Source organism: Ochotona princeps, chromosome 22 (assembly GCF_030435755.1).
Source record: "Ochotona princeps isolate mOchPri1 chromosome 22, mOchPri1.hap1, whole genome shotgun sequence".
Taxonomy (NCBI): domain Eukaryota; kingdom Metazoa; phylum Chordata; class Mammalia; order Lagomorpha; family Ochotonidae; genus Ochotona; species Ochotona princeps.
The window spans coordinates 32,623,024-32,645,762 of NC_080853.1; the positions used below are offsets into that span (position 1 = coordinate 32,623,024).

The 22,739-nt window shown below is 45.0% G+C and overlaps 1 protein-coding gene across 2 annotated transcripts in view; it reads right to left on the bottom strand.

Annotated features, from left to right (window-relative positions):
* Positions 1 to 22,739, bottom strand: part of PLCB1 (phospholipase C beta 1) — a 616,791-nt gene that overhangs the window by 59,807 nt on the left and 534,245 nt on the right. For both annotated transcript variants that reach the window (XM_004593350.2, XM_004593351.2), the window contains exons 27-31: positions 14,870 to 15,050; positions 6,750 to 6,826; positions 6,554 to 6,643; positions 6,076 to 6,133; positions 5,095 to 5,181 (exon numbers count right to left, since the gene is read on the bottom strand). In XM_004593350.2, coding sequence (XP_004593407.2) covers positions 5,095 to 5,181; positions 6,076 to 6,133; positions 6,554 to 6,643; positions 6,750 to 6,826; positions 14,870 to 15,050 — 493 coding nt within the window. The remainder of the gene's footprint in view (positions 1 to 5,094; positions 5,182 to 6,075; positions 6,134 to 6,553; positions 6,644 to 6,749; positions 6,827 to 14,869; positions 15,051 to 22,739) is intronic.

The following is a 22,739-nucleotide window of genomic DNA, read 5'->3' on the forward strand; positions in this document are numbered from 1 at the left end:
ATGCCTGTCTTCCCCACCCTGAACACTGCGGGGAAATGCCAGGCACACATAGGGTTGTCACAGCACCCAGCAGTGAGTGTGATGAGGCTCACTTCACTTGGGCATGAGTCACGAACCCTGTTACAAAGATGGCAGAGGGCAAATGAGGGAAATCAGACTGTATTCCTCTGGTGGAAGTGGGGGCGAGGCAGCTACCTGAGGAAAATTTCATTGGGAATAAATTAAAATGCCCTAAAGCTTCCTGGAATTCTCTCTTGATGATGAGCTAAATGAAAACAGAAAACCCTGTGTTCTCAGAAGCAAAGACAAATTAAGTGTCAGGGCAAAAAAGTAAATTAGACATTTATCGACTGTTGTATGAGGTTGGAGAGACAGTTCATTAAAATCTCGCTTCAAAAGGTGATGATTCATGTACCACAATTCAGATGCCGCAAAATGGCCAATAGACATTGCAACATGTGCAGCAGATACAGGGCGACCCCTGGTGAACAGCATCCCAACGGCATAAAGTCTATCTTTGAAATACCCAGGAAAAGAGGCACAAGAACCTTTCCAGACCGGATCAACTCAGACTTGAGCAGGGCCACGAAGGGCGTGGCTCCTGGGCACCTGCAGACTGCATCCTGTAGGTTTTGGCAAATCCAGGAATGCAAATCCCAGAAAAGCCAATATGCCCGTGTGTGATGGGATTTCCCGTGCTCCATGCACCCCCGTGTGTCCCAGTCCTGGGAAGCCAACAGGTCCCTGTGTGATGGGATGGCAGGTACTCTGTGCACCCCCATGTGTCCCAGTCCTGGGAAGCCAACAGGTCCCTGTGTGATGGGATGGCAGGTATTCTGTGCACCCCCATGTGTCACAGTCCTGGGAAGCCAACAGGTCCCTGTGTGATGGGATGACAGGTACTCTGTGCGTCCCCATGTGTTCCAGTCCTGGGAAGCCAACATGTCCCTGTGTGATGGGATGGCAGGTACTCTGTGCACCCCCATGTGTCACAGTCCTGGGAAGCTAACATGTCCCTGTGTGATGGGATGGCAGGTACTGTATGCGTCCCCATGTGTCACAGTCCTGGGAAGCCAACAGGTCCCTGTATGTGGGCACTGCCCATGCTCTCTGCATCCCTGCGTGTAACCAGCCCTTCAGCTGCGAAGCTCATAGAAAAGGCACATCCAACACAATTGAAGGCGGTGGGTGTTTGGTGACTGACAACACCTACTGCTCCTAGGAAGCAGACAACTGCACATTACTCCCAGAAAAGGAGCTGAGAATTCTCTTTGAAGAGCATCTACAGTCCACAAAAGTTGCATTTCTGTGGCGCCTAATGGACACCAACATACAGCATGACTTTATGTCAAGCTGAGGGCCGAAATACTTAGCTATTGTATAAACTGTCCAATCTCTCACTTAGTTCCATTTTCTCCCAGTGTCCTCAAAAATGACAGGAAAAAATGACAAACTGTTGAGTGTCTTCATCTCTCTTTGAATGAGCAGAAATGAACTCCTCAGAGGACATATACTTGACACCTGCCAAAAACTGAGCCGATCTAAAGTTGGCTTTTGGAGCAGTGGTTCAGACACTGACTGCAATGCTCACCCTAGCTTCCATGTTGGCATGCCTAGGATTCTGGTCTACTTCTGTTTCCTGTCCAGGTGTCCCTGGAGGCAGCTGGGGATGGGTGCAGGAGTTGGGAGCCTGCTTCCCACTTGGGGTGTCCTGGATTCCGTTCCAAGCTGCTGGTGTGGACCTGGCTTAGCCCTGACTGATGGACTCAAAGTGGCATGAACTAGCAGGTGCAAGATCACGCTCTTTTTGTGTTCGATTCTCTTTCCAACAAGTAACATAAGCAAAATTTTAAATTAAAATAGACTTTCACAATTGTGATGGGACCAGGTTGGCTCCTAGGAGCTGCTGAATGGGTGAACAGTACTGAAGATGCTGGCCGATTGTGGAAAAGCAGTGGAAGTCTGTTTTGGTTTTTATCCAGACATATTCTACAGTGACTGTTCTTTTGTACAAAGAAACAAACAAACAAACAAAGCAACCGATTGGGACTTAAATTGATCCTTAAAACTCACAAGCACATTGTTCAGTAACTAGCTAAGCAAGGTGTACTCTGAGTTAATCTTCATAGATTGTTTTGGATCTAACCATCACTGATAAGTACTGCCCTTCAGCAACGGGCATTTTAAATCTCTTTTGTTAAAAAATTTTTATTCCTGTTTGTCAACTTGTAAAGGAGGTAGGTGTTGGCTTATCAGCGGCTTAGAAAATTATGCAGATATAATGGAAGATCAGAATGACTCAAAGCAGCATTGGGAGGAAAACAGTAATGGAATATTGCTTTTCCTTCTGGTAAGGACAAGATAGGGAATATCAAATGCATCATTGCATTAATTACAGCAAGTGACTTCAGAGGAGTACAGCATTACACCCAGCAGCACGGCGGGGGCGGGGAGGAGGGGAGGAGGAGACTGAAGGATACGAAGAAGTGTCCCGTTACGCAGTGGATAGATTTGCTGTAAGCAGAAGATCCACTAGTACAAGTTTCTAGCTACCAAATGACCCCGTTCGTATATTTTTGAAGGAGAAATTGCATCCTGCATTGCTAATGGCAATATCCGGCAGGCTTTTTTTTTTTTTCTGTCAGAAAGTTGCAATTATCTTTTTCTGCTATAATGTCAACTTCCTCCTCCAAAACTCACTGATGGACTGGCTTACAATTTTTACATATCAGAACATCACTGTGCCTTCACATCTTCCTGACTGGATGGAACTGACTCTGAACTTCTTACAGAGTATGTGTGGAGCTGTTCTGGAAAGGCCCCTGTGCCTCCTTTATTTTCTTGACTACATTTGTTAATCTCCCTTCTTCCTTTGTCAACTTTCAAAGACTGACCCACTGGGTGTTAAGAGGGTGCTCTCCTGCCGCACAGTCCCGGGAGCAGCCATGACTACTCCGCTGGCCGGGCCTGTCCCGCCCACCTGTTGCCCCATGCTTTGCTCTCTGTCCAGGTGCCTCACACATGACCTTGCCGTTAGGCTAATGTGTTCTTTTGTTCTTTGGGTCACTCTTACTTCCCTCTGCTAGTACGGGGCCTACAATAGCAGAGTCAAGACTTCTTATTTTATTGTTAAATCCATGGTTCCAAAGCAGAGCACTGTTGATCTCCGAGCCACCTTCAAGGACCACCTTCAAATTCAGACACAAGATAATGATTTAAAAAAAAAAAAAAGCATCCTCACCACAGAAAAGCAAAGGGAAATCATTGTAGAAACTTCAAAAGCAGAGACAACAAAGATACTAGAGGTCAGAATTTGACCTAATCGTGAAGACGCCGGTTAAGACACTTGCATTCTGTGTTGGAGCATCCGGCCTCAGCACCAGAACCCAGCTCTGGCTTCACCCTCCAGCCCCTGCGGATGAGCATTATGGGAGGCAGTAGTGCTGACTCAAGGCATGAGGCCCTGCAGCCTGCGGTGGAGACCGGGATTGTGCTCCTGGCTCCTGGCTTCCATCCTTGCCCAGTTCAGCCCAGCTCTGGATACCGCAGGCATTCACAGGACTGATTATTGTCAAGATGTTCCTTAAATTTTGCTAGAACCTGGATCATTCGTTTCAAATACCTGAGCACTTTGAGAAGACTCATCGTTCAGAGAAAAGAGTGTTTCTTTTCCTGGGGGGTCCTGAGAACCCCCTTAGGATGCCTGAAGCCAGGGTAGCACAGCTTTCACTACAGGCTACGATGTATGCCCAGCAATGTTGTCACATAATACCAGAGAAATCTATCCTCCCAAATGTTACACCCTGGTGCCTCCCTCACCCCAGTACTACTGCACTTTGGGACAACATGAAGTTAAACGATAGAGTGATGGGACCACAGCACTGTGATAGCACAGCAGTCCATCTAGTAACTAGAGAGGTGATTCAAGGGTGGCATATACTGCACAGCTACGCTGCACAGTGGGTTCATTCACGTTGAAGTAAGACAGAGTGGAGAAGAGATTAGTTAGTAACTTAATGCGTAGGAGCTGCTTATTTCTGGAGTTTTCCATTTAATTTTTTTCAGACCAGAGTGGATAGGAGGAAACTGAAACCATAGAAAGATTGGCGGGGGAGACTACTGTGGAGCAACTTCTAAAAGTTTGCTAAAACTGGTTCCATTTTACTTAAGCCTCATCGTCTGGACAGAATAGTGAAACACAACAATCAAAGCTAAAGAATTTATATAGTTTTGCTTGAGATCTATATTGCGAAACCAAAGAAACTTCAAAATAAAAAAAATCAAATAGGTGTTCTATATAGTAAACATGACCGCAGCAATAACCATGAGAAATAGTTAAGGTTGACCACAATTAACTCATAAGAAACAAGGTGTTAAATAACCGATACAATTAAATAAAATGAACGTATTTGAGCTTTGTGAAGGGGCAGTGCATTTAGGATAGATATATTGAGACAGAAGGGCAGGGAAACTGAAAACCATGTTTGTCATAGAGAAACATATTAAGTAATGAGTCAAAAGGATAAAGTGTTCTCAAATTGAGATGCCCCTTCGTTTCTCCAAAGTATAAAATTTATGGATATTCAGTTTTATAGGTTACTATTTATGGGTTCATTTCAATAAAACAATGCAAATAAGATAGTCTGAAGATGGAACTCCAGAAAACAAATGTTACTATGGAAGAAAGAATTTTTTTTCTGTTACAATGAGACTGTTCTTAGATAAAACTGGGGTGATCTGGTGCGAGGCTCCCTCTGCTGGAAAGAATCTGTCATTACAACATTGCACGAGGTCCGCGCTGAAGAGGCTTGGCTGGCCAGTGGTCTCAGGGGTACCTGCTAGAATCAGCTGGCAAGCCAGAGCTTTCCAAGTCCCTGTGCCTGAGCCACACCCCAGGCCGGCAGACATCAAGTCTCCCGAGGAGACTACTGTGCATCTGTAATGTTTAAAGCTTACCAGTCGATAACTCAGTGCTGAGAATTGTTATGAAGACTTTGGTTTTCCTTGGGAAGAACACATGAGTTTCACGTGAGAACTGCAGTTGTGTGTGAGGTCCTCAATGAACTGACTATATACGATTATTGTTCAGTTTACCTTGGGCTTCTCGTCCAGGATCTGCTGGCGGATCTCCTTGTGTTTCTCCACGAGTTTTTCTTGTCGCTTACTCTGTGCCTCTTCTAACTGTAAGACAGTTATGAGGACAATCACGTTCAAGTGCCCATTTTTAAAAAGGCAAAAGCATCTCAAACTACAGAATGCAATTATTTCATCTGCTCATCAAATACTGTGCCTGGGGTCAGCATGGTAGTAGCATGGCAATCTAACCAACCTATAGCACCCATATTCGGGATGGGGGCCGGTTCGTGTCCCACCTGCTCCACTTCTGCCCCCTGCCGGGGGCCTGGGAAGGTAGTGGAGGATGGCCCAAGTCCTTGAGCCCCTGCATCCATGTGGGAAATCCGGACGCAGCTTCTGGTTTCTGGCTTTGGACTGGCTCAGCTCCACCATTGTGGTCATTTGCGGAGTAAACAAGAGGAAGAAGACCTATCCCTCTGCGTCTCTTCTACTTTCTCTACAATTTCCCTTTCAAATAAAAATAGATAAATCTTTAAAGGAAACTTGTCCCTACAACTGTAGGAGACTAGGCGAGTGTGGGTTCTGGGGTTGCCTGGGCTGAAGTGCTGAACAAGGGGCCGTATTATTTACATTTGCATAAATGTTTGGCATTTGCTTAACATCAAATTAACACACACAAAAAGGTGGCCCTTGAAAGTTTTTTTTCTCACCCATGATGAGAGTTAAAGGTTCTTTAGAAGCCTCCCACTGAAATCACTTTCCAGGGCCTCTGAGGGAAATGGTTCTTGGCTGGCTGTCTTTAGGCAAACACCTGTGTAAGTGATTTGCCACTGAACTTGTAGAAACATTGACTATGGAGGGACTGCTGCCCAGAGCAGCTGTGCTGGGTGCTGGGTGCTGGGTGCTAGGGAAGCACAGTCCCCAGGCCTGGCATTGACTGGCAGGACCTCACGATAGGGTTGACCAATGCCAAGGAAAGAGCGAGTTGTGCCCACGTACCCGCTTGATGTACTGCACCACCTCCTGGATGTAGGATCGAATCATCTCTGTCTTCTCCCTGAAAGGCGAAGGATACAGAGCTCACTGCCCCAACGCAAGCACAGAGACACACGAACGGTCACAGAGCTCCCAGCCTCCCGACAGCTGCTGCGTGGCAGATGCTGGGCGCTGGCCTCTGGTCAAACGGTCAAGTTCCTCCAGGAGCCCAGAGCTCCTTTTCTCACAAAAAATATCAGGAAGGCTGCCTGACAGCACTGGAGACCAGCTCAGGACTTAGCTAGAATGCTCTTGGTGCCCCCAGGCCTTTATGGATCTGCCCTGGTAGGAGAGTTTGCTGTCAAGCATTTTAGGACAGGGATCCTTTGAAAGGTTCATTGGAGGTGCAACGTCGCAGAGGGGGTCTCAGTGCGGTTAAGCACCTGTTACTCCAACAGTTAACTGCACTCAGGGGAAGGATGGGGGCGCCTCTCCTACTCACTCTTCCATCTGGCTTCTGTCTTTGCACTTAGCCTCCGTGATCTTCTCCTGCCTCTTCTTATCCATTTTCTTCTTCAATTCCTTCTTCTCCCTGCAGTCGAAACAGGAGGGGGTGGGGAGGGATGTCAAGTCCTGCAGTAACTGAGGTTTACTCCGCTTACAAACAGGTGTCAGTTGCAACAGGAGTGCAGACTTACTTCTCACAGATTTCTTTCAGCTTCTTTAACTGATTGTTCTGGCATTCCTCGGCGACGTCTGTCAACTTCTGCATGAGCTATGGAAAGAAAATGCCACTTTGCTATTTTCCAAGAGCACAGCTTGAGCTCCTCCTCCAGGCCCCACCACAAACAACAGTACCTGTAGCTAGCAAATGCATAATGGATAACAGCTAAGATTGCCAGATATCTAATGCAGCAATGCAGGTGGGATTTAAAGCCATCCCAGCATCGACATCCAAGGGATTTCTAAGGAAATTCTTCTAATCTGTTTTAAATGAGGCAGATTTCATGAGCTTGTGTGCTCGTGTCTGTACTCTGCCTCAAAAGGTAGACAACTGACATTGCGGATGCAAATCCCAAGCTCCTCCCCTTGACCTTGAGAAAACAGAACCGTCCCTGCAGAGGCCACGCCCCTTCCGTACATTCTTCAAGTGCATCATCTCACTTATGCTCCAAACACAGAAAATCTCATTTTGTGTTAAGACAGAAAAAAAAGCCACAAACAACAAACCAATATCCTCCAGTTACATTTCTGTTAATTCTTCAGGGTTTGAATTTCTTTATTCTGGAGTTCCTAAAATTTTCACATTTCCAGTGGCCTTTGGAACCTAGTAAGTTTTTCAACATTCTGTATCTTCATTTTATTTGAAAGGCAGAGAAACCGACTGGAAACCAACTCGAGCTGGGCTGGGAGGCCAGAACCCAGTCGGGCACGAACCTAAGCACTTGAACCAGCACCTGCTTTCTCCCAAGGTGTACGTGAGCAGAGAGCTACATCGGACGTGGCAGGACCAGGACCAGAACCAGACACTCCAACAAGGCACCTGAGCCTAGCCCTCTCCAACACCTACACCTTTAGGCTAAAATCAATGAAACCAACACGGTTTTGTCTAACCACTCCCTTCTCCAAGTCCACCCTTTCTCACATGCTACACTCCGTGTATCTTTCTAGTGTTACTACTTTGGGCCAAATAGTCCAACATGTGCTCACACGGCTTGGAGTCAAGAGAATCTGACACAAAATCAAAGTGTTTGTAACACAGTGATTGAAGTGCTGTTTTAAGTAAAGCAGACCACTCATGGGCAAAATGTGGTAACTTGTGGTGTATTTATTAGTGGCAGATTCTATGCAGAGGACCAATCAATCATGTCCTAGCCACAAACTCACCAAAAGTAAGTGGAAAATAAACACGGACTAATTTAGAACTCCTAGGAGATAAACCAACAGAGTACAAAGTGAACTGGAACACAGCAAATACTTCACACACACACACACACACACACACACACACACACACACACACACACGTCTACTGCTGCAGAACAGTAGAGAATTATGTGCCTATTTGTTTATCACTCGTGACAATTCTTACTCAATGTCCTAAGCCTCTTTAAGGAGTCAAAAGAAAGCCCTAGGGACGATAATTTCAGACTTGTGCTCAACTTCATGCTAAGTTTCATTTGATTGAGTCATTTGAGGGTTAGAAATAGTTTCCATGGAAGAGGCTAATTCCTGGATGAGATTTCAAAAAGGGATCAAAGGTATGTGGACAGAAATGGGCCCGTGTCATCTCTTCTAAGGACAAAAACTGGAAGCTGGGGATAGAAGTGATCATAAAACAGTTACACTGCAGACACAACACACTTCCCTTTCCATGCGCATCTGCAAAGATGTTTCCTTGTCAGCTGGGCAAAGCATCTCATCTACGGTTTTCACTCTAAGTAGTTAACTTTTCTTCTGCATTGAATTAATGTGTAATATATTTCGAGTAAGTAGTGATATACAGACTGAACACATTATTAACTTAAAATCAAGGTGGATGTTTACTTAGGTGTGTCTTGGCCCTTGAAACAGAGAAGTATTCATTTATTCACTCAATGAATTTTACTGAGCAAATATAACATGCCAGATACAAGTCAAACATTTCTAATAATAATAATAAAGAAAAATCCTGTATTCTGAAGTGCTCCAAAATACAAGCTTTTTTTGTATTTCATTCTTTTTATTTATTTTTTTAATTCATTAATTACATTGTATTATGTGACAAAGTTTCATAGGTACTTGGGTTCTCCCCACCCTCCCCAAACCCTCCCACCATGGTGGATTCCTCCACCTTGTTGCATAACCACAGTTCAAGTTCAGTTGAGATTCACCCATTGCAAGCATATACCAAACATAGAGTCCAGCATCTTATTGTCCAGTCAAGTTCAACGGCTTCTTAGGTATACCCTCTCTGGTCTGAAGGCAGAGCCAGCAGAGTATCATCCCAGTCAATTAAAAGCTCCAACATACCATCAGCAAAGATTTACATCATTATGGAATTAATTGACATAGTAATGAGTAACCAATATGTTAAAAGTAAATGCAAGTTCTTAACCACCTTCAATACAAGCTTTTTTAAGACTTATTTTTCTTTGAAAGTCAGATTTTAGAGAGGAGGAGAGACAGAGAGTTAAGATCTTCTGTCTGTAGGTTCTCTCCCCAAGTGACTGCAACAGCCACAACTGAACTGATCCAAAACCAGGAACCAGGAGCCTCCTCCAGGTCTACCATGCGGGTGCAGGGTCCCAAGGCTTTGGGCCATCCTCGACTGCTTTCCCAGGCCACAAGCAGGGAGCTGGATGGGAAGTGGAGCTGCCGGGATTAGAACCGGCGCCCACATGGGATCCCGGGGCTTTCAAGGCGAGGACTTTAGCCGCTAGGCCACGCCGCCAGGCCCAAAGCTACTGTTTTGTAAGTCAGAGTTACAGAAGACAAAGGGAGACAGTGTGAGAGAGATTTAAATTCTTTGTTTTTCGCTCAGAGTGGATTCACACATACCTTACTTAGGACACAAAGATTAGTTACTGAATAAAGTATTGAAGATTTCTCTGCACACCCCTCCTAAAACTGTTCTGCACCTCAGTTGTTGACATATGCCTTGTTAGACTTATAAGCCAGTTTTGACTATCCTAAAATCTGCCAAGTCAGCAAAATTATGCTTCAACACTATAAACTGCTAAATACTAAAATGAAAATAGACATGAGACAGCTGAGTAGTACCCTATAGCCTTTTTAAGGTGTATAGGAGCTGGTTGTGTATAAACTAAGTTGAAATGTCAATGAAGTAGTCACAGGATGTGGTTAAGAACTTGCATTTTTTAACATATTGATTACTCACTACCATGTCAAATAATTCATAATGTTGTAAATTGTTGTTGTGGCTTTAAATTGATTGGGATGATATTCTGCCAGCTCTGCCTTCAGACCAGAGATGGTCTCCCCAAGAAACCATTGAATGTATCTGGACAAGAAGATGCTGGACTCTATGCTTGGTATATGCTGCAATGAAAGAATCTTGACTGAATTTGAAATGTAATACAGCAACAGGTGGAGGAATCCACCAAGGGGGGAGGGCACGGGGAGGAGTTGGGGGAATCCCAGAGCCTATGAAACTGCAATGTAATTAATGCAATGTAATTAATGAAAAATATAAATAATTTTCAGAAAAAGAGAGAAAAAAATTCCTTGTTTTTACTTAGGAGGTTGGAACAAGGGAGCTGCGGCATGGAAGTTTCGCTTTGTCAGGCTGGAGTGTCTTGTTTCTGCGTGAGCTGTTTTCAGGGCTTGGGCTACGCCATCATCTCAGAAAGTCATAGAAAAACTATGATGACTTAATTATCCCTAAAATTATTTTGACAAATTGCTAAATAATGGCTCTAGGTCAGTTTTTAGAGTTCAATAACGCTTTAAGACCCACTAAACATGATAAATAGGAATAGGCAGGCCTATGTGTTTCTTTTTATGAGGAAATCAGCATCATTGCAGTGGCTTACTGAGACAGCGTTAAGGAAGAATTTATAGCAGACCAGGGAATTAGGTTTTTGTAAGTAAGAATACCAGCGAAGGTATTTGTCAGGGCTATTGAAAAGCAGGTGCAGGCCCAGCACTTGGCGCAGTGGGAAGGCTGTCACTTAGCATCCCGCATCTCATGGTGCAGGCCCAGCATTTCCGCTTCAGCTCTGCTCTGGACTCTAGCTCCCTGCCAATGTGCTCCCTGCGAAGCAGCAGTGCCACTTCAAGGGGCTGGCTCCCTACCATCCACAGGGGGACACTGGCATGGAACTCCCCAGCTCCAGGGTGCTGGCTGACCTAGATCTAACTGTTGCAGCCATGAAGGAAAGGAAACAGAAGATGGAAGATTGCTGTGTGTCTGCTTCTCAAATAAACCCGGAAAAAGAATTTAAACACGGAGGAATAGGTGTAGAATAGCAAAAACGATACAATTATAAATTCCTCGATTAAAAGAGACAATAGAGCTGATCCAATTAAATGTCTGATTGAACCAATCAAAAACATTAAAATCACTAGCGTTTTAAGATATGACTGCCTAATGCTAAAATGTGAGGATCACATCAGTTAATAACAATCTAAGTAAATAGTCCTTCCCACCCAGATAAGGATGATGGGACCACATTACAAGTGGAGGTTGTCCGATGAAGACAAAGCGAGCCCTGACTATAATTGTTAGACACATGAGCTGCCTGGTGCTTTCCAACCTCACCGGCATCATCAATCTAGAGTGGGCAAGAGTGATTTTGGAAGCTGGAGTGAGAAATACTTGCGACGAAGATGAATGCCTCTTGTCCTGAATGCAGAACACATCATCCTGCCAAGCCTCACCAAATGCCATGCCATTGATGTGGCACTTCCAGAGGGCACAGGCTAGATGATCCAACTATGGATTCTGCCACCGAAGCTTTCTCTTCCCCAGTTTCTTTACACTGATGCAAGTTAAAGTCATTCCTGACATTTTCCTCCTAATCTTTCCTATTCAGCAATTATTACCATAAAAAAAAATTAAGACTATGAAACCAGTGTTGCAAAAGTCAGTTGTTTTTACAGTAAAATCCTTTATTAATTAATACAACTGAGAGTTGGATCAGCTGCATACTTTAAGGGAGACTAGCACTGCATTATGAGAGAGTCTTTAAAAACATTCAGATTTTTTGTTTTATAAATAACAATCCATTCAAGGAGGTGAACTAACTTGGTTAAAATTGTATAACTAAAATGCAAGTCTGTAATTTGATCTGTAATACAACAACATGGTGGAGGAATCCACCATGTGGGGAGAGCATGGGGAAGGCTTGGGGGAATCCCAGAGTCTATGAAACTGTGTCACATTATGCAACATAAAAAAAAAAAAAAAAAGAACAGAGGTGCAGCCCACACTGAAGTCTGGCAACTGGATTTGAGTCCAATTAAAGGGAGAATTTTACATTAAAAATTACTTAATTAATTAATTTAAAGCATTAGACTACAAAAAAAAATAAAATGCAAGTTTGGGACAGGCACAATGGCTCAGTAGTGTTAAACCCTTGCCTTGTAAGTGCCAGGATCCCATATGGGCATCAGTTCGCATCCCAGATGCTCCACTTCCCATCCAGCTCCCTGCTTGTAGCAGAAGAGGATGGCTCAAAGCCTTGGGACCCTGCACCCATGTGGGAGACCCAGAAGAGCTCCTGGCTCCTTGCTTCGGATCAGCTTAGTTCCTGCTATGTGGCTACTTAGGGAGTGAACCAGCAGACAGGGGTCCTTTATCTTTGTATCTCTTTCTCTCTGTAAATCTGCCTGTCCAATAAAAATTTTAAAATCTTCAAACAAACAAACAAAAAGCTGAATTGTTTCCCACAGTAGCTGTAGCATTAAAAGTATATATAAATAAAAATGCACGTCATGTCTCCTTATCCTAAATTCCGTTCAAACTTTCCTTCGTAAGGACAATGATGATGTTCTGGTGCTATTAAGCTTCCATGTATTATTTTAACTGTGTGTCACTTCCAAACTAGCAGGGTCATGAAGAAATCCTGGAAAAATTGTCCCACTTATACAATGTTCCCGTGTGCACAATCTTTGCATTTTCAACTGATGCCGTTTACACAAGAGGTAGAGTTTATTTCCCTAACACTTAGTTTGGGCAGGCTTTATGACAAAATAATGAGAAAGAAGTCACTAAACTTCCGAAGACATCCCGCACATTCCACCTGAACTAGCTCAGGAGAGTCGGCTGCGTGGGACAAGTAGGAGACCGGTTAGAACATAGATCCAACCAACCTCCGGGTGAGCCGTTCAAGCCTACTAGAATTTTCCGGTGAAGTCAAGTACAAACTGCTGACACAGAATCATGAGCCACGGAGACGCCTGTGTTTGATGCTGATACAGCTTGGGGTATTTGTTATGGCACAGAACTGATAGAAAGTACGAGGAAGGCAGTCTGACTTTACCAACCTGCTCTCTGAAGAGGGGAACCACAAGCTAGTCTGGGGCACACCAATCCCTCCGCAAGGATGTGAAGCACAGTGGGCCTTCAATAATTTGGATGAATGAGTGATTTCATAAGAATATTCAACAGTCTCCAGCTGACTGAACCTCCTAATGATAGCAATAACAGTGCAGCACTGGGTCACGAGAAGACAGCAGAAAAAGGCGGCATTGATGAAAAGGCAGTTTGCTTAAAAAAAATAACAAATGGTCCTTATTTTTATATACGGCAATACTAACATCTTTGTCAGAAATAAAGCAGTGGAATTAAAGACACATAATATTTCTTTTTTAAGATTTTTTTTTTTGTAAAAGTCAGATATACTGAGAGAAGGAGAGACAGAGAGGAAGATCTTCCATCTGCTGACTCCTAAGTGGCCACAACGGTCAGAGCTGAGCTGAAGGCTGAAGCCAGGAGCTTCTTCCAGGTCTCCCACGTGGGTGCAGGGTCCCAAGGCTTTGGGGCGTCCTCGACTGCTTTCCCAGGCTACAAGGAGGGAGCTGGATGGGAAGTGGGGCTGCTGGAATTAGAAACGGTGCCCATATGGGATCCCGGTGGATGCAAGGACTTTTACCACTAAGCTATCATGCCTGGCCTGATAAATAACATTTCTAACCAATTTGGATATCAGACACTTGCAGGAAGTGCTCCTGAGTCTTTGTTGGCGGGGAATTTGCCAGTAGTTTTAGAACAAGCTTGTGTACAGTATCAACACCATCATAAATGACAAGACTGACAACAGCTTACAAGCCATCCTTCCTAATTTGGTGGTGGCAGCTGGGTCTCTAAGCCATTGTCTCCCATTAACATTCACTTTGACCTTCTCCAAGCATGTCAAGCTCATTCCCTCCTTAAACCAAAAGCAGATCCCTTCCTAAACATCCTGCTACTGCTCCAATCTTGCCCCCGTAATGCAGAAACAAGGTGACCCTAACTGAAAGCCAATCTCTAGGCTTAGGTTAGTCATCCAGTGGTGCCTGAGCTCCGAAGCACAGTTCACACCAGCCCTTTGGGAACTTGACATTGATCTTAACGATCTGTTCAGCTTGAGGAGACCTGACCCTATGGAATCTGACAGCACTTCATGCTGCGTTTCACCTACTCACTCCCATAGCACCATCACAGAATGCTGAACCACCCATTCCCCAGTGACAGTGAACTCTACTGATGTCCAGCCCCACCACCAGGAACAGCCTCAGGATTCTCTCCACATGGAAATGGATACAGGTCACACAAACTCCATTCCCTTTACCTCTTTAATGCCCACCAAAATTATTCATTTGTTTTGGTTTTGGCATACGCTTGTTTTCACAGCTGCTTTATTGTGGAATTACAATAGTCACCTGTCTTCAAAAAGCTATTGAGTCCCCTATGTGTTATGGAATTGACACATTGGAGAACACACCATTCTTGTGAACACATTCTGGGGTACAGAACCCCCATTTACAGAGAGGATGGCACGTGGAAGTGCAAAGACAACATTTCATATTCAGATATTCTTATAAATGTAGGAGAGCAAATTACAACTTTTTAAAGTTCTTCCAAAGGTTAGTGATAAAACATACTGATAGTACAAAAACCAAAACATTACAGTGTCAACTCATGGAGACACTGTGCTAAAATAGCAGGGGCTTTAAATGTTAGTGTGGTAGACACGGTGTGTCCTAAGCAAGCCCCCAGGTTGGTGACTTTCACACCTGCCCTTCTCTCTTTTGAGTTATCCAAGCGCATGCTGTTTTTCTCTAGAAAAGAGGGCTCTAGACGCACAGGTATAAATCATGGCAGAGGCCTTACCAGTTTAATGTGTTCCCGCTTCTGGTACTTCTCACTGTAATACTGTTCTTGCCGGAGGTTAAGCAGTTGCTGCTGCTGTCTGTCCTTCAAGTCTATTAACTTTTGGTTCATTTCTGCATCCAGGGCAGCGAGGTCTTGCTCAATCGCCGATGAGCCATGATCAGGGCTGCTCGGTTCCGATCTGCAAAGACACATTTGGACTCAGAAAACTTGCAGGTGGTAGCAAGGTGTCAGGAAGGTGATTCAACAGAACGCCTCCTCGGTAGGGTCCTGTGCTTACAATAAATATTTTGGTAAGCGGCTTGCGGTGGACCGTTGTGTGGCTCAGTGTCCCCGGGAGGGATGGGGAAGAGGACTAATGATGGTATGGTGATGGTAGGACTGGTAACATGACAACGCCCCTTTGGGAAAAGACAGCATAGGAATGAGAACTAGAGAGAGAGAGAGGTGGCAAGACAGAGAGGCGTTTCCTCTGCTGGTTCACTCCTCAAATGCCTGCATCGGCCAGGGCAGGGCTGAGGTGCAACCTAACAGCCCAGAGCTCAATCTAGGCCTCCCACGAGGATGGCAGGAACCCAGTTCCTTGAACCATTATCGCTACCTACCCGAGACTGTCTTGCAAGAAGCTGCAGTCAACAGCCCCAGCTGGAACTGAGCCCAGGCATTCAGATATGACAGGCAGGTGCCCTAACCTCTTAAGCACTTGCTTCCTTAATTTTTTTTTTCTAATATGGCATGTGTAATGCCATTCTCATTCCCTGATGTTCCCTTGTTTAAAACATCCCTATTATCAGTTGATACTTTAGGGGAAAGCTGAGGAAGTTTGCATATGGAGTGTACATTAAGATTTTATTTTCATTCAAAAGGCAGGTGTACAGAGAGGAGCAGAGAGAGAGAGCGCGCACGCACTTCCATCTGCTGCTTCACTCTCCAAATGGCCACTATGGCTGGAGCTGAGCTGATCCAAAGCCAGGGGCCAGAAGCTTCTTTCGGTTCTGCCATGGAGGTGCAGCACCCCAAGGACTTACACCATCCTCCATTTTTCCAAGGTTAGAAGCAGGGAGCTGGATCAGAAGTGGGGCGGCTGGGACCACAACCAGTGTCCACCTGGCATACTGGCACTGTAGGCAGAGGCTTGACTTACCACACCATGGCACCAACCTTTCATTTTGCTTTCTTAATGGCATTTTTAACAGCAGTGACACCTAATAGCTGAGGGTTGCATAACATTCATTGCATCCTTCTCAAATGTCAGTCTCCTCAAAATGCTTCAGTTATAAGGGTAGAGAAAAATGGCTTAGTTCACTCTAAAATATTTACTGATTGCTTCATCCAAGTAGGATGGTGTTCTTGTTGTTCTTAGGGTATTACGCAGATATGGAAGCAGTTATCACTGACTCACAGTGCGAATCCCTAACATTCTGAACTTGTATTATCTCTGGCAGGAAGCCGTAGCAAGGGAATGAGTGTGACTGCATGAATACTCTCTTCAGTACCTGGAGCTCTGGAGAAAGGAGGCCAAGCCAGCACTTGCAACACCCAATAGACTGGACTCCATGTGCCGTTCCTCCCTGCTGCGGAGGCCGTAAGTAGAGGAATGCACTTGGAATCTGCTGACTTCCCACTGCTTTGAATTGGGTCAGCAGGAACGGCTTTACATGACGAAAAGCAGTTCATTGGCGCTGGACTTACAGTCTTCTTTTGTCAAATAAAGGATGCAGAGTTCTCTAAAAAGTTTTTTTTTTTTTAATGGGGGCCCAGTGTGCTAGCCTAGCAGCTAAAGTCCTCACCTTGTATGTGCCAGGATCCCATCTGGGTGCCAGTTCATGTCCTAGCAGCCCCATGTCCCATCCAGCTCTCTGCCTGTGGCCTGGGAAAGCAGTCGAAGATGGCCCAATGCTTCGGGATCCTGCACCTGCATGGGAGACCTCGGGGAGGCTCCTGGCTCCTGGCTTTGCATTGGCTCAGTTCTGGACATTGGGGAGTGAATCAGTGAACAGAAGATCTTCCTCTCTGTCTCTCTTCCTCTCTGTGTATCTGACTTTCTAATAAAAACAAATTAAATCTTGAAAAAAATGTGTGATGCCAAGTGAAAATAAAATCTCTGTAAGGCTCATGGATTTACAGAGATAGGAACGGCCTTGTGAATCCCAAAATCCTTATCTGGGATGCTCCAAGGTCTGGACCAGTGTAAGCACTGCTACGGTAACACAAGCAGAAAGTCCCCCTCTGGCCTCGTGTAGCAACAGCCAAAATGCAGGTGCACTGCAAATACAGTGTAAAAGTGCCTCTGGGCTATGCACATCATGCATAAATGAAACATGAGTAAGTTTTGTATTTGTACTTAGGGCCCATTCCCATGTACCCAGAATATCTCATTCACGAGGCTGAATTACTCTTAAGCACCTGCGACACGGAGAATTCAGCACAGCCAGAATAAACGTGTTTCTTCCATCCCTCGCAGACACGAAAGTGGTGGCCGCTCACGTTATTTGATCATTCGCCATGAGCCAGGCACACGCAGGGCCACCTGACACATGGGTGTGGCCATGTCCAGTTTACATTGGGCATAACAGGCTCACTGTACCCATCGAACCAGGGAAGCGTCAATGGGCCACAGGAGTGTAGCTTGCCCAAGCACAGTCATCGAGGACAAGAAAAAAAGCAAGCCGAAACCTTTGCTCTTAACCACTGCATGCCATGGCTGGACAAACTAGTTATGGGTGAGTTATTCTTTAGTCTGTGGAAAGCCCAGTTGAGGTAAAGGACGCTGAAGTAAGAAAATGATCCACTGGTGTGATGCCATTTGTTAGCATGAAGTAGCATCAGGGTTTCACCAAATAACCAAGGGGGGAGCAAGAGACAGGCCTTGCTAGGCCTCAATATCTTTGCAACTTGAAGATAGGTTTCTTCTAACAGGTGTTCAGATGCTACACACTTTGTGGCTTTTATGTCTTTTTCTGGAGGGACATTATTTTAAAAGCAACCATGTGAACAACGTTTCTCGACTTTCTTTAAAACCAGAGCTGAAGGCTGGGTTTCCCCTGTTGTGAATGTCGCTCATCTGAGATCCATGACATAAATTCTGTGGTGATTTAATGCTGTGAAAATGTCTCCCTGGAAGAAAGGCAGGCTTCCTTCAGTTGGCTAAGAATGGTGAGACCTCCATTTCCTTTTCTCAGAAATGAAGGGCTGAACTCAGTATGCAAGGGCATTTGAAATGGCATTAAACATTGGATTCTGCCAGTGGAAACACGATATGAGCTGTGTATGTGATTTTTTTCCACATATGTCATCTAGAATGCTCAGTAGCCTCCTTAAGAAGTAAGTACAGGTGCAGACTCTTGGCACAGCTGTTAAGCTGGGACACTTGGGACAGCTGCCGCCATGTCGGAGAACATGCTTGCATTTCGGCTACTCTGCTTCAAATCCAGGTTGCTACAGATTCATGCCCTGAGAGGCACAATGGCTCAAGTGCTTGGGTCCTTGCCCATTACATGGGAGCCTAGGTCAGAATGCCAGGCAGACTGGCACAAGCCTGGACCCAGAGGGCATCTGGGGAGAGAACCACTGGGGAGAAGAGCTCCTTCTATCTCCCCCCTCCTCTCTCTCTCTTTCTCCCCTCCTCCTCCTTTTTCTCCCTCCTTCTTCTTTCATATCTTTGAAATATAATGAAAACAGATAAAAAATTTTAAAAAGAGAGATTAATTTTATTAACCTCTTACTTAACCTAATACATCCCAAATATTATGACTTCAACATGCAATTAAAATCAAGGGCATATAGAAGATCAACACCTTATTTTCCTCTTCTTTTAAAATAAAGTTTGAGAGATCTGGAATAGACTTTGTGCTCCGCTATGAACCGCTCTCTGAATCAACAGGCTGCAAGTCAAGGGCTCAGTAACAACATGTTACTGCCTGTGCCAGCACTGGAGGCACGGCCTGAACAGCTGGGATCCAGGTCATCTGTGTGTATCCTATGTGTCTTCTCCTTTCCTAAGATTTTTACATGCACGAAATTCTGTGATGCTACTTTGATATTTCATCAAAAGTCCGCAGAGTCTGACATGTAAGTAAGCAAATAAACAAAATGGAGGCAGACCTGTCACAACAATAGAAACTTAGGAGATGTTCTAGATCAAACTCTGCTTGAACTGGTTGTGTACCTTCAGGAAAATGTTCATGGGTTTAGCCCCCACTTCTCCTCCCTCCTTGGGGTAGTCACCAGTTATATCTAGAAGGCTCCAAAGGCTACTCTGCTTTAAGAAATGATGATTTCACTGCTGTTTAGAACCTGCTGGCTTTGATGATGTTATCAAGTTGGCACATGTTAAATCATATGACATAGGGCCCGGCACGGTAGCCTAGCAGCGAAAGTCCTTGCCTTGCATGTGCTGGGATCCCACATGGGCACCAGTTCTATTTCTGGGAGCCCCACTTCCCATCCAGCTCCCTGCCTGTGTCCTGGGAAAACAGTCACGGATGGCCCAAAGCCTTGGGACCCTGCACACGCATGGGAGACCCGCAAGAGGCTGCTGGCTGCTGACTTCAAATCGTCGCAGCTCAGACCATTGCGGCTGCTTGTGGAATGAATCAACAGACGGAAGATCTTACTCTCTGTATATCCGACTTTGCACTAAAAATAAATAAATCTTTTAACAAAAATCATATGACATACATGATCTTTGACCTGCACCTCATTTCCTTTGGTAACCTGGCGTTAAGATAAGATTCTTCAGCAAGGAAGCCAACCAAGGAATATAGTAGCGGGGCCTACAGAAAGTTTATAAAAATGTGCCTTGGAAACAAACCATGCCTAACTTCCAAACAATTCATACCAAAGTAAACATTTTAATTCCTTTTTGTCGCAAGCTTAAGTACCTCAAGTGACCTATCGTAGTTTTGGCTCCCTGACAGGGAGCTTGCATGCTCTCAGAACTTGAGTGATTTATAAAATACACAGTTATGGAATCAAATTTTATTTCTCAGAGGCAAGTATGGCAAGTCAAGCCCTTGGAGACTCTTTGATAAGAAAGCCAATGACGACGCTTCCAAACAAAGCTTGGAATGACCACACGACTACCTCTCCACGTGACTCCCGATGGCCGGGAAGATCTCTGAAACTGTTAGTATATTTTCTCCATTTGTTAGTCAACTTAGGAAAAATTCACTGTCTGGTAAGAGTAACTTGTATACAGTGTCTATAGAAAGTAATGATTTTAAAAGGCTTCTCTTACCTGTGTGATGACATTGTTCATTAAAACACTAAATGTACGTTGCATCAGAACTAGAAGATATTTTTGCTTTTGAAAATGATACACTTTTTAATACTACAAGTAATGTTTTATTTTTAGGATTGATGTGAGTTGATAACTTACAAAGATTTTAGAACAATGGCTTGCATAAAGTTTTCTTCGTGTTCAGTAAACAAAATTTAAAAAGGATTTAAAAAATGTAAAGGGTGGGCCTGGTGCAGTAGCCTAGTAGCTAAATATTTGCCTTGCATGCACCGGGATCCTATATGGACACTAGTTCATGTCCCAGCTGATCCACTTTTGATCCAGCTCCCTGCTTGTGACCTGGGAAAGCAGTCAAGGGCAGCCTACAGCCTTGGGACCCTGCACCCATGTGGGAGACCCAGAAGAAGCTTCTGGTTCCTAGCTTCAGATCAGCTCAACTCCAGCCTTTGTGGCCAGTTGGGGAGTGAATCAACAGATTAGAAGATGTTCCTCTCGGTCTCTCCTCCTCTCTGTGTATCTGACTTTCCAATAAAAATAAAATAAATCTTTAAAAAATTAAGAAGGGTTTTACAAATTTAAACACCAAAATTTCATAGAATTACTTTCATTTCCATTTCCCTAATGAATGAATTTTTATGTAAAAAACAATAATATTGCTTAGAGAGCTTAATTTACAAAACATGAATCACTGTCATTCAGTTCCTACAAGGAGCCCATAAAGAATGTTCTAGAAACGTTCAGTAGTCTAAACACAGAGGAATCACTTCATAGCCTCTGAGATTAGAGATGAGTACATGTGTTTGGTCCTGGTGTTGCACAGGACCATGTGCAGTGTAGAGGCAATCAATGAGGCAGAGAGGTCAGGCTGCATCTTCTGACGGACCACAGAGAACGCTCCCAGGAAGCTGGCAGGTGTCGCTAAACATGTAGGCTCTAGACCTACTGTTAAAGGACACCGCTGGAGTCCTCGTAGCACCCTGCGGCAGCACCACCCGCCTCAGGCACTGCGGGTGCAGTGGGCTGGGGCACACAGCTACACTGGGACTCATATCTTCCTTGTCCAGTGTGAGTAACGCACGCACCTGCTTCAGTTCTGCTGGGGGAAATACGTGAGATAGTGCATCTCACAGCTTGGTGTAAGTGCTTGACTGAATCCATTTTTCCTCCCCTCAAGATTCACACCTTGCCTGGAACCTCAGCCTGTGATTCTACTTGGAAACTGGGTTGATGCACATGGAGCGTAGGTTGAGCTCCCCTAATCTGACTATCCAAAGCTTAAACACTACAGCTTTTGAATCTAGTGAGCACTCACACAACAGTGACAATGGTGAGATGACGGCAACGGGACTAAGTGAGAACTCAGGTACACTAAAAATGTAAGAGGCGACTGCCTTCAGGCTATGTGTTTGGCTGTCTATGAGACATAAATAAATGAATTTACGCTTATCCACGGCTCTCAGTCTCAAGACAGCTCATACGTATGCAATGTTCCAAAGTCCCTTCACAATGTGAAATCTGATTCTAGACATTTCTAATTCTTCACTCATCATTGAGGTGAGGTAACAGTGGTACCTTAACCTCATGTCTGTTGCCCTTAGTGGATAAGAGAACCTTGGACCCAACTGTTCCCCTGCAGGGAGGCTCACAGGATGACAGAGACCACAGTGCTGCGTTGACAAGCTGAGGGATGGCACGGGACCACTGGCAGCCACAGAGAGAGACCCTTCCCTGAGAGCATGGCCCATCTGGAGCTTTGAGTTTGCATGCCTAGTCCATAGAACTACCAGAGAATCTATTTCTGTTGTTTAGAGTCACCCCATTGGTGCCTGACACTTCCTCGAGGCTCAGCAGAATGGCTGCTGAGGTATGGGAACAGCCCCTTCCTAGGGGACCGAAGAGGAAGCCCCTGGTGGTCAGCCAGGGGTCAACTGCAGGGAGCAGCCCGCAGGTGGGATGTGGGGAAACCTGCAAGTTTGACAGCAGCAGGCAGGCCTTTTCTAGGATTCAGAGGTGGGCCTTACAGTCTTCAGGGAAGAGATTGGCCACTGAAGGAGGAGGGGCTCAGAGCCTGGGGGTTTGAGTGTCTGCTGACATTAGTGACATCTCAGCAGACTGTAGATTTTCATGTAGGATGCTAGACAGATGGCCGGGAAGCTTAGCAGGAATGAGAACAGAGGGCCTTGATGATGTAATCTAATTTTTGAATGGGAAGTCTATGAGCCATGTTATCAGCAGATTCTTGAAGCTTCTGGAAATGCAACTTCTCAGGCTGAGCCTTGCCCAGTGGGGCAGGGATTTCAGAAAGCACTGAAGTGCTTCTCATGCACACTGAAATGTGAGGCGCACTGGCATGATCTAGCCAAGAGAGTGCCAGGCTCAGAGTCAGCCAATGAGAGTAAGGGCTTCATGCCCCGCCGGGACAGTGGGGAACTGTGCTCCCACAGTGGGTTTCCAGCCTTCGAGCCTATCTCCTCTTTAAAATCAATCAGGATTCTCTCCCTGCCCCTCTACCTCTACTCCATCATCCCGGACAAAATCCCCATCACTACTGAGCTGGGCTCGTGACAAAGCTTCCCAACGGGGCTCCCTGTGACTGCTGGTACAGCCTCAGTCTGCACTGCTCAGAGC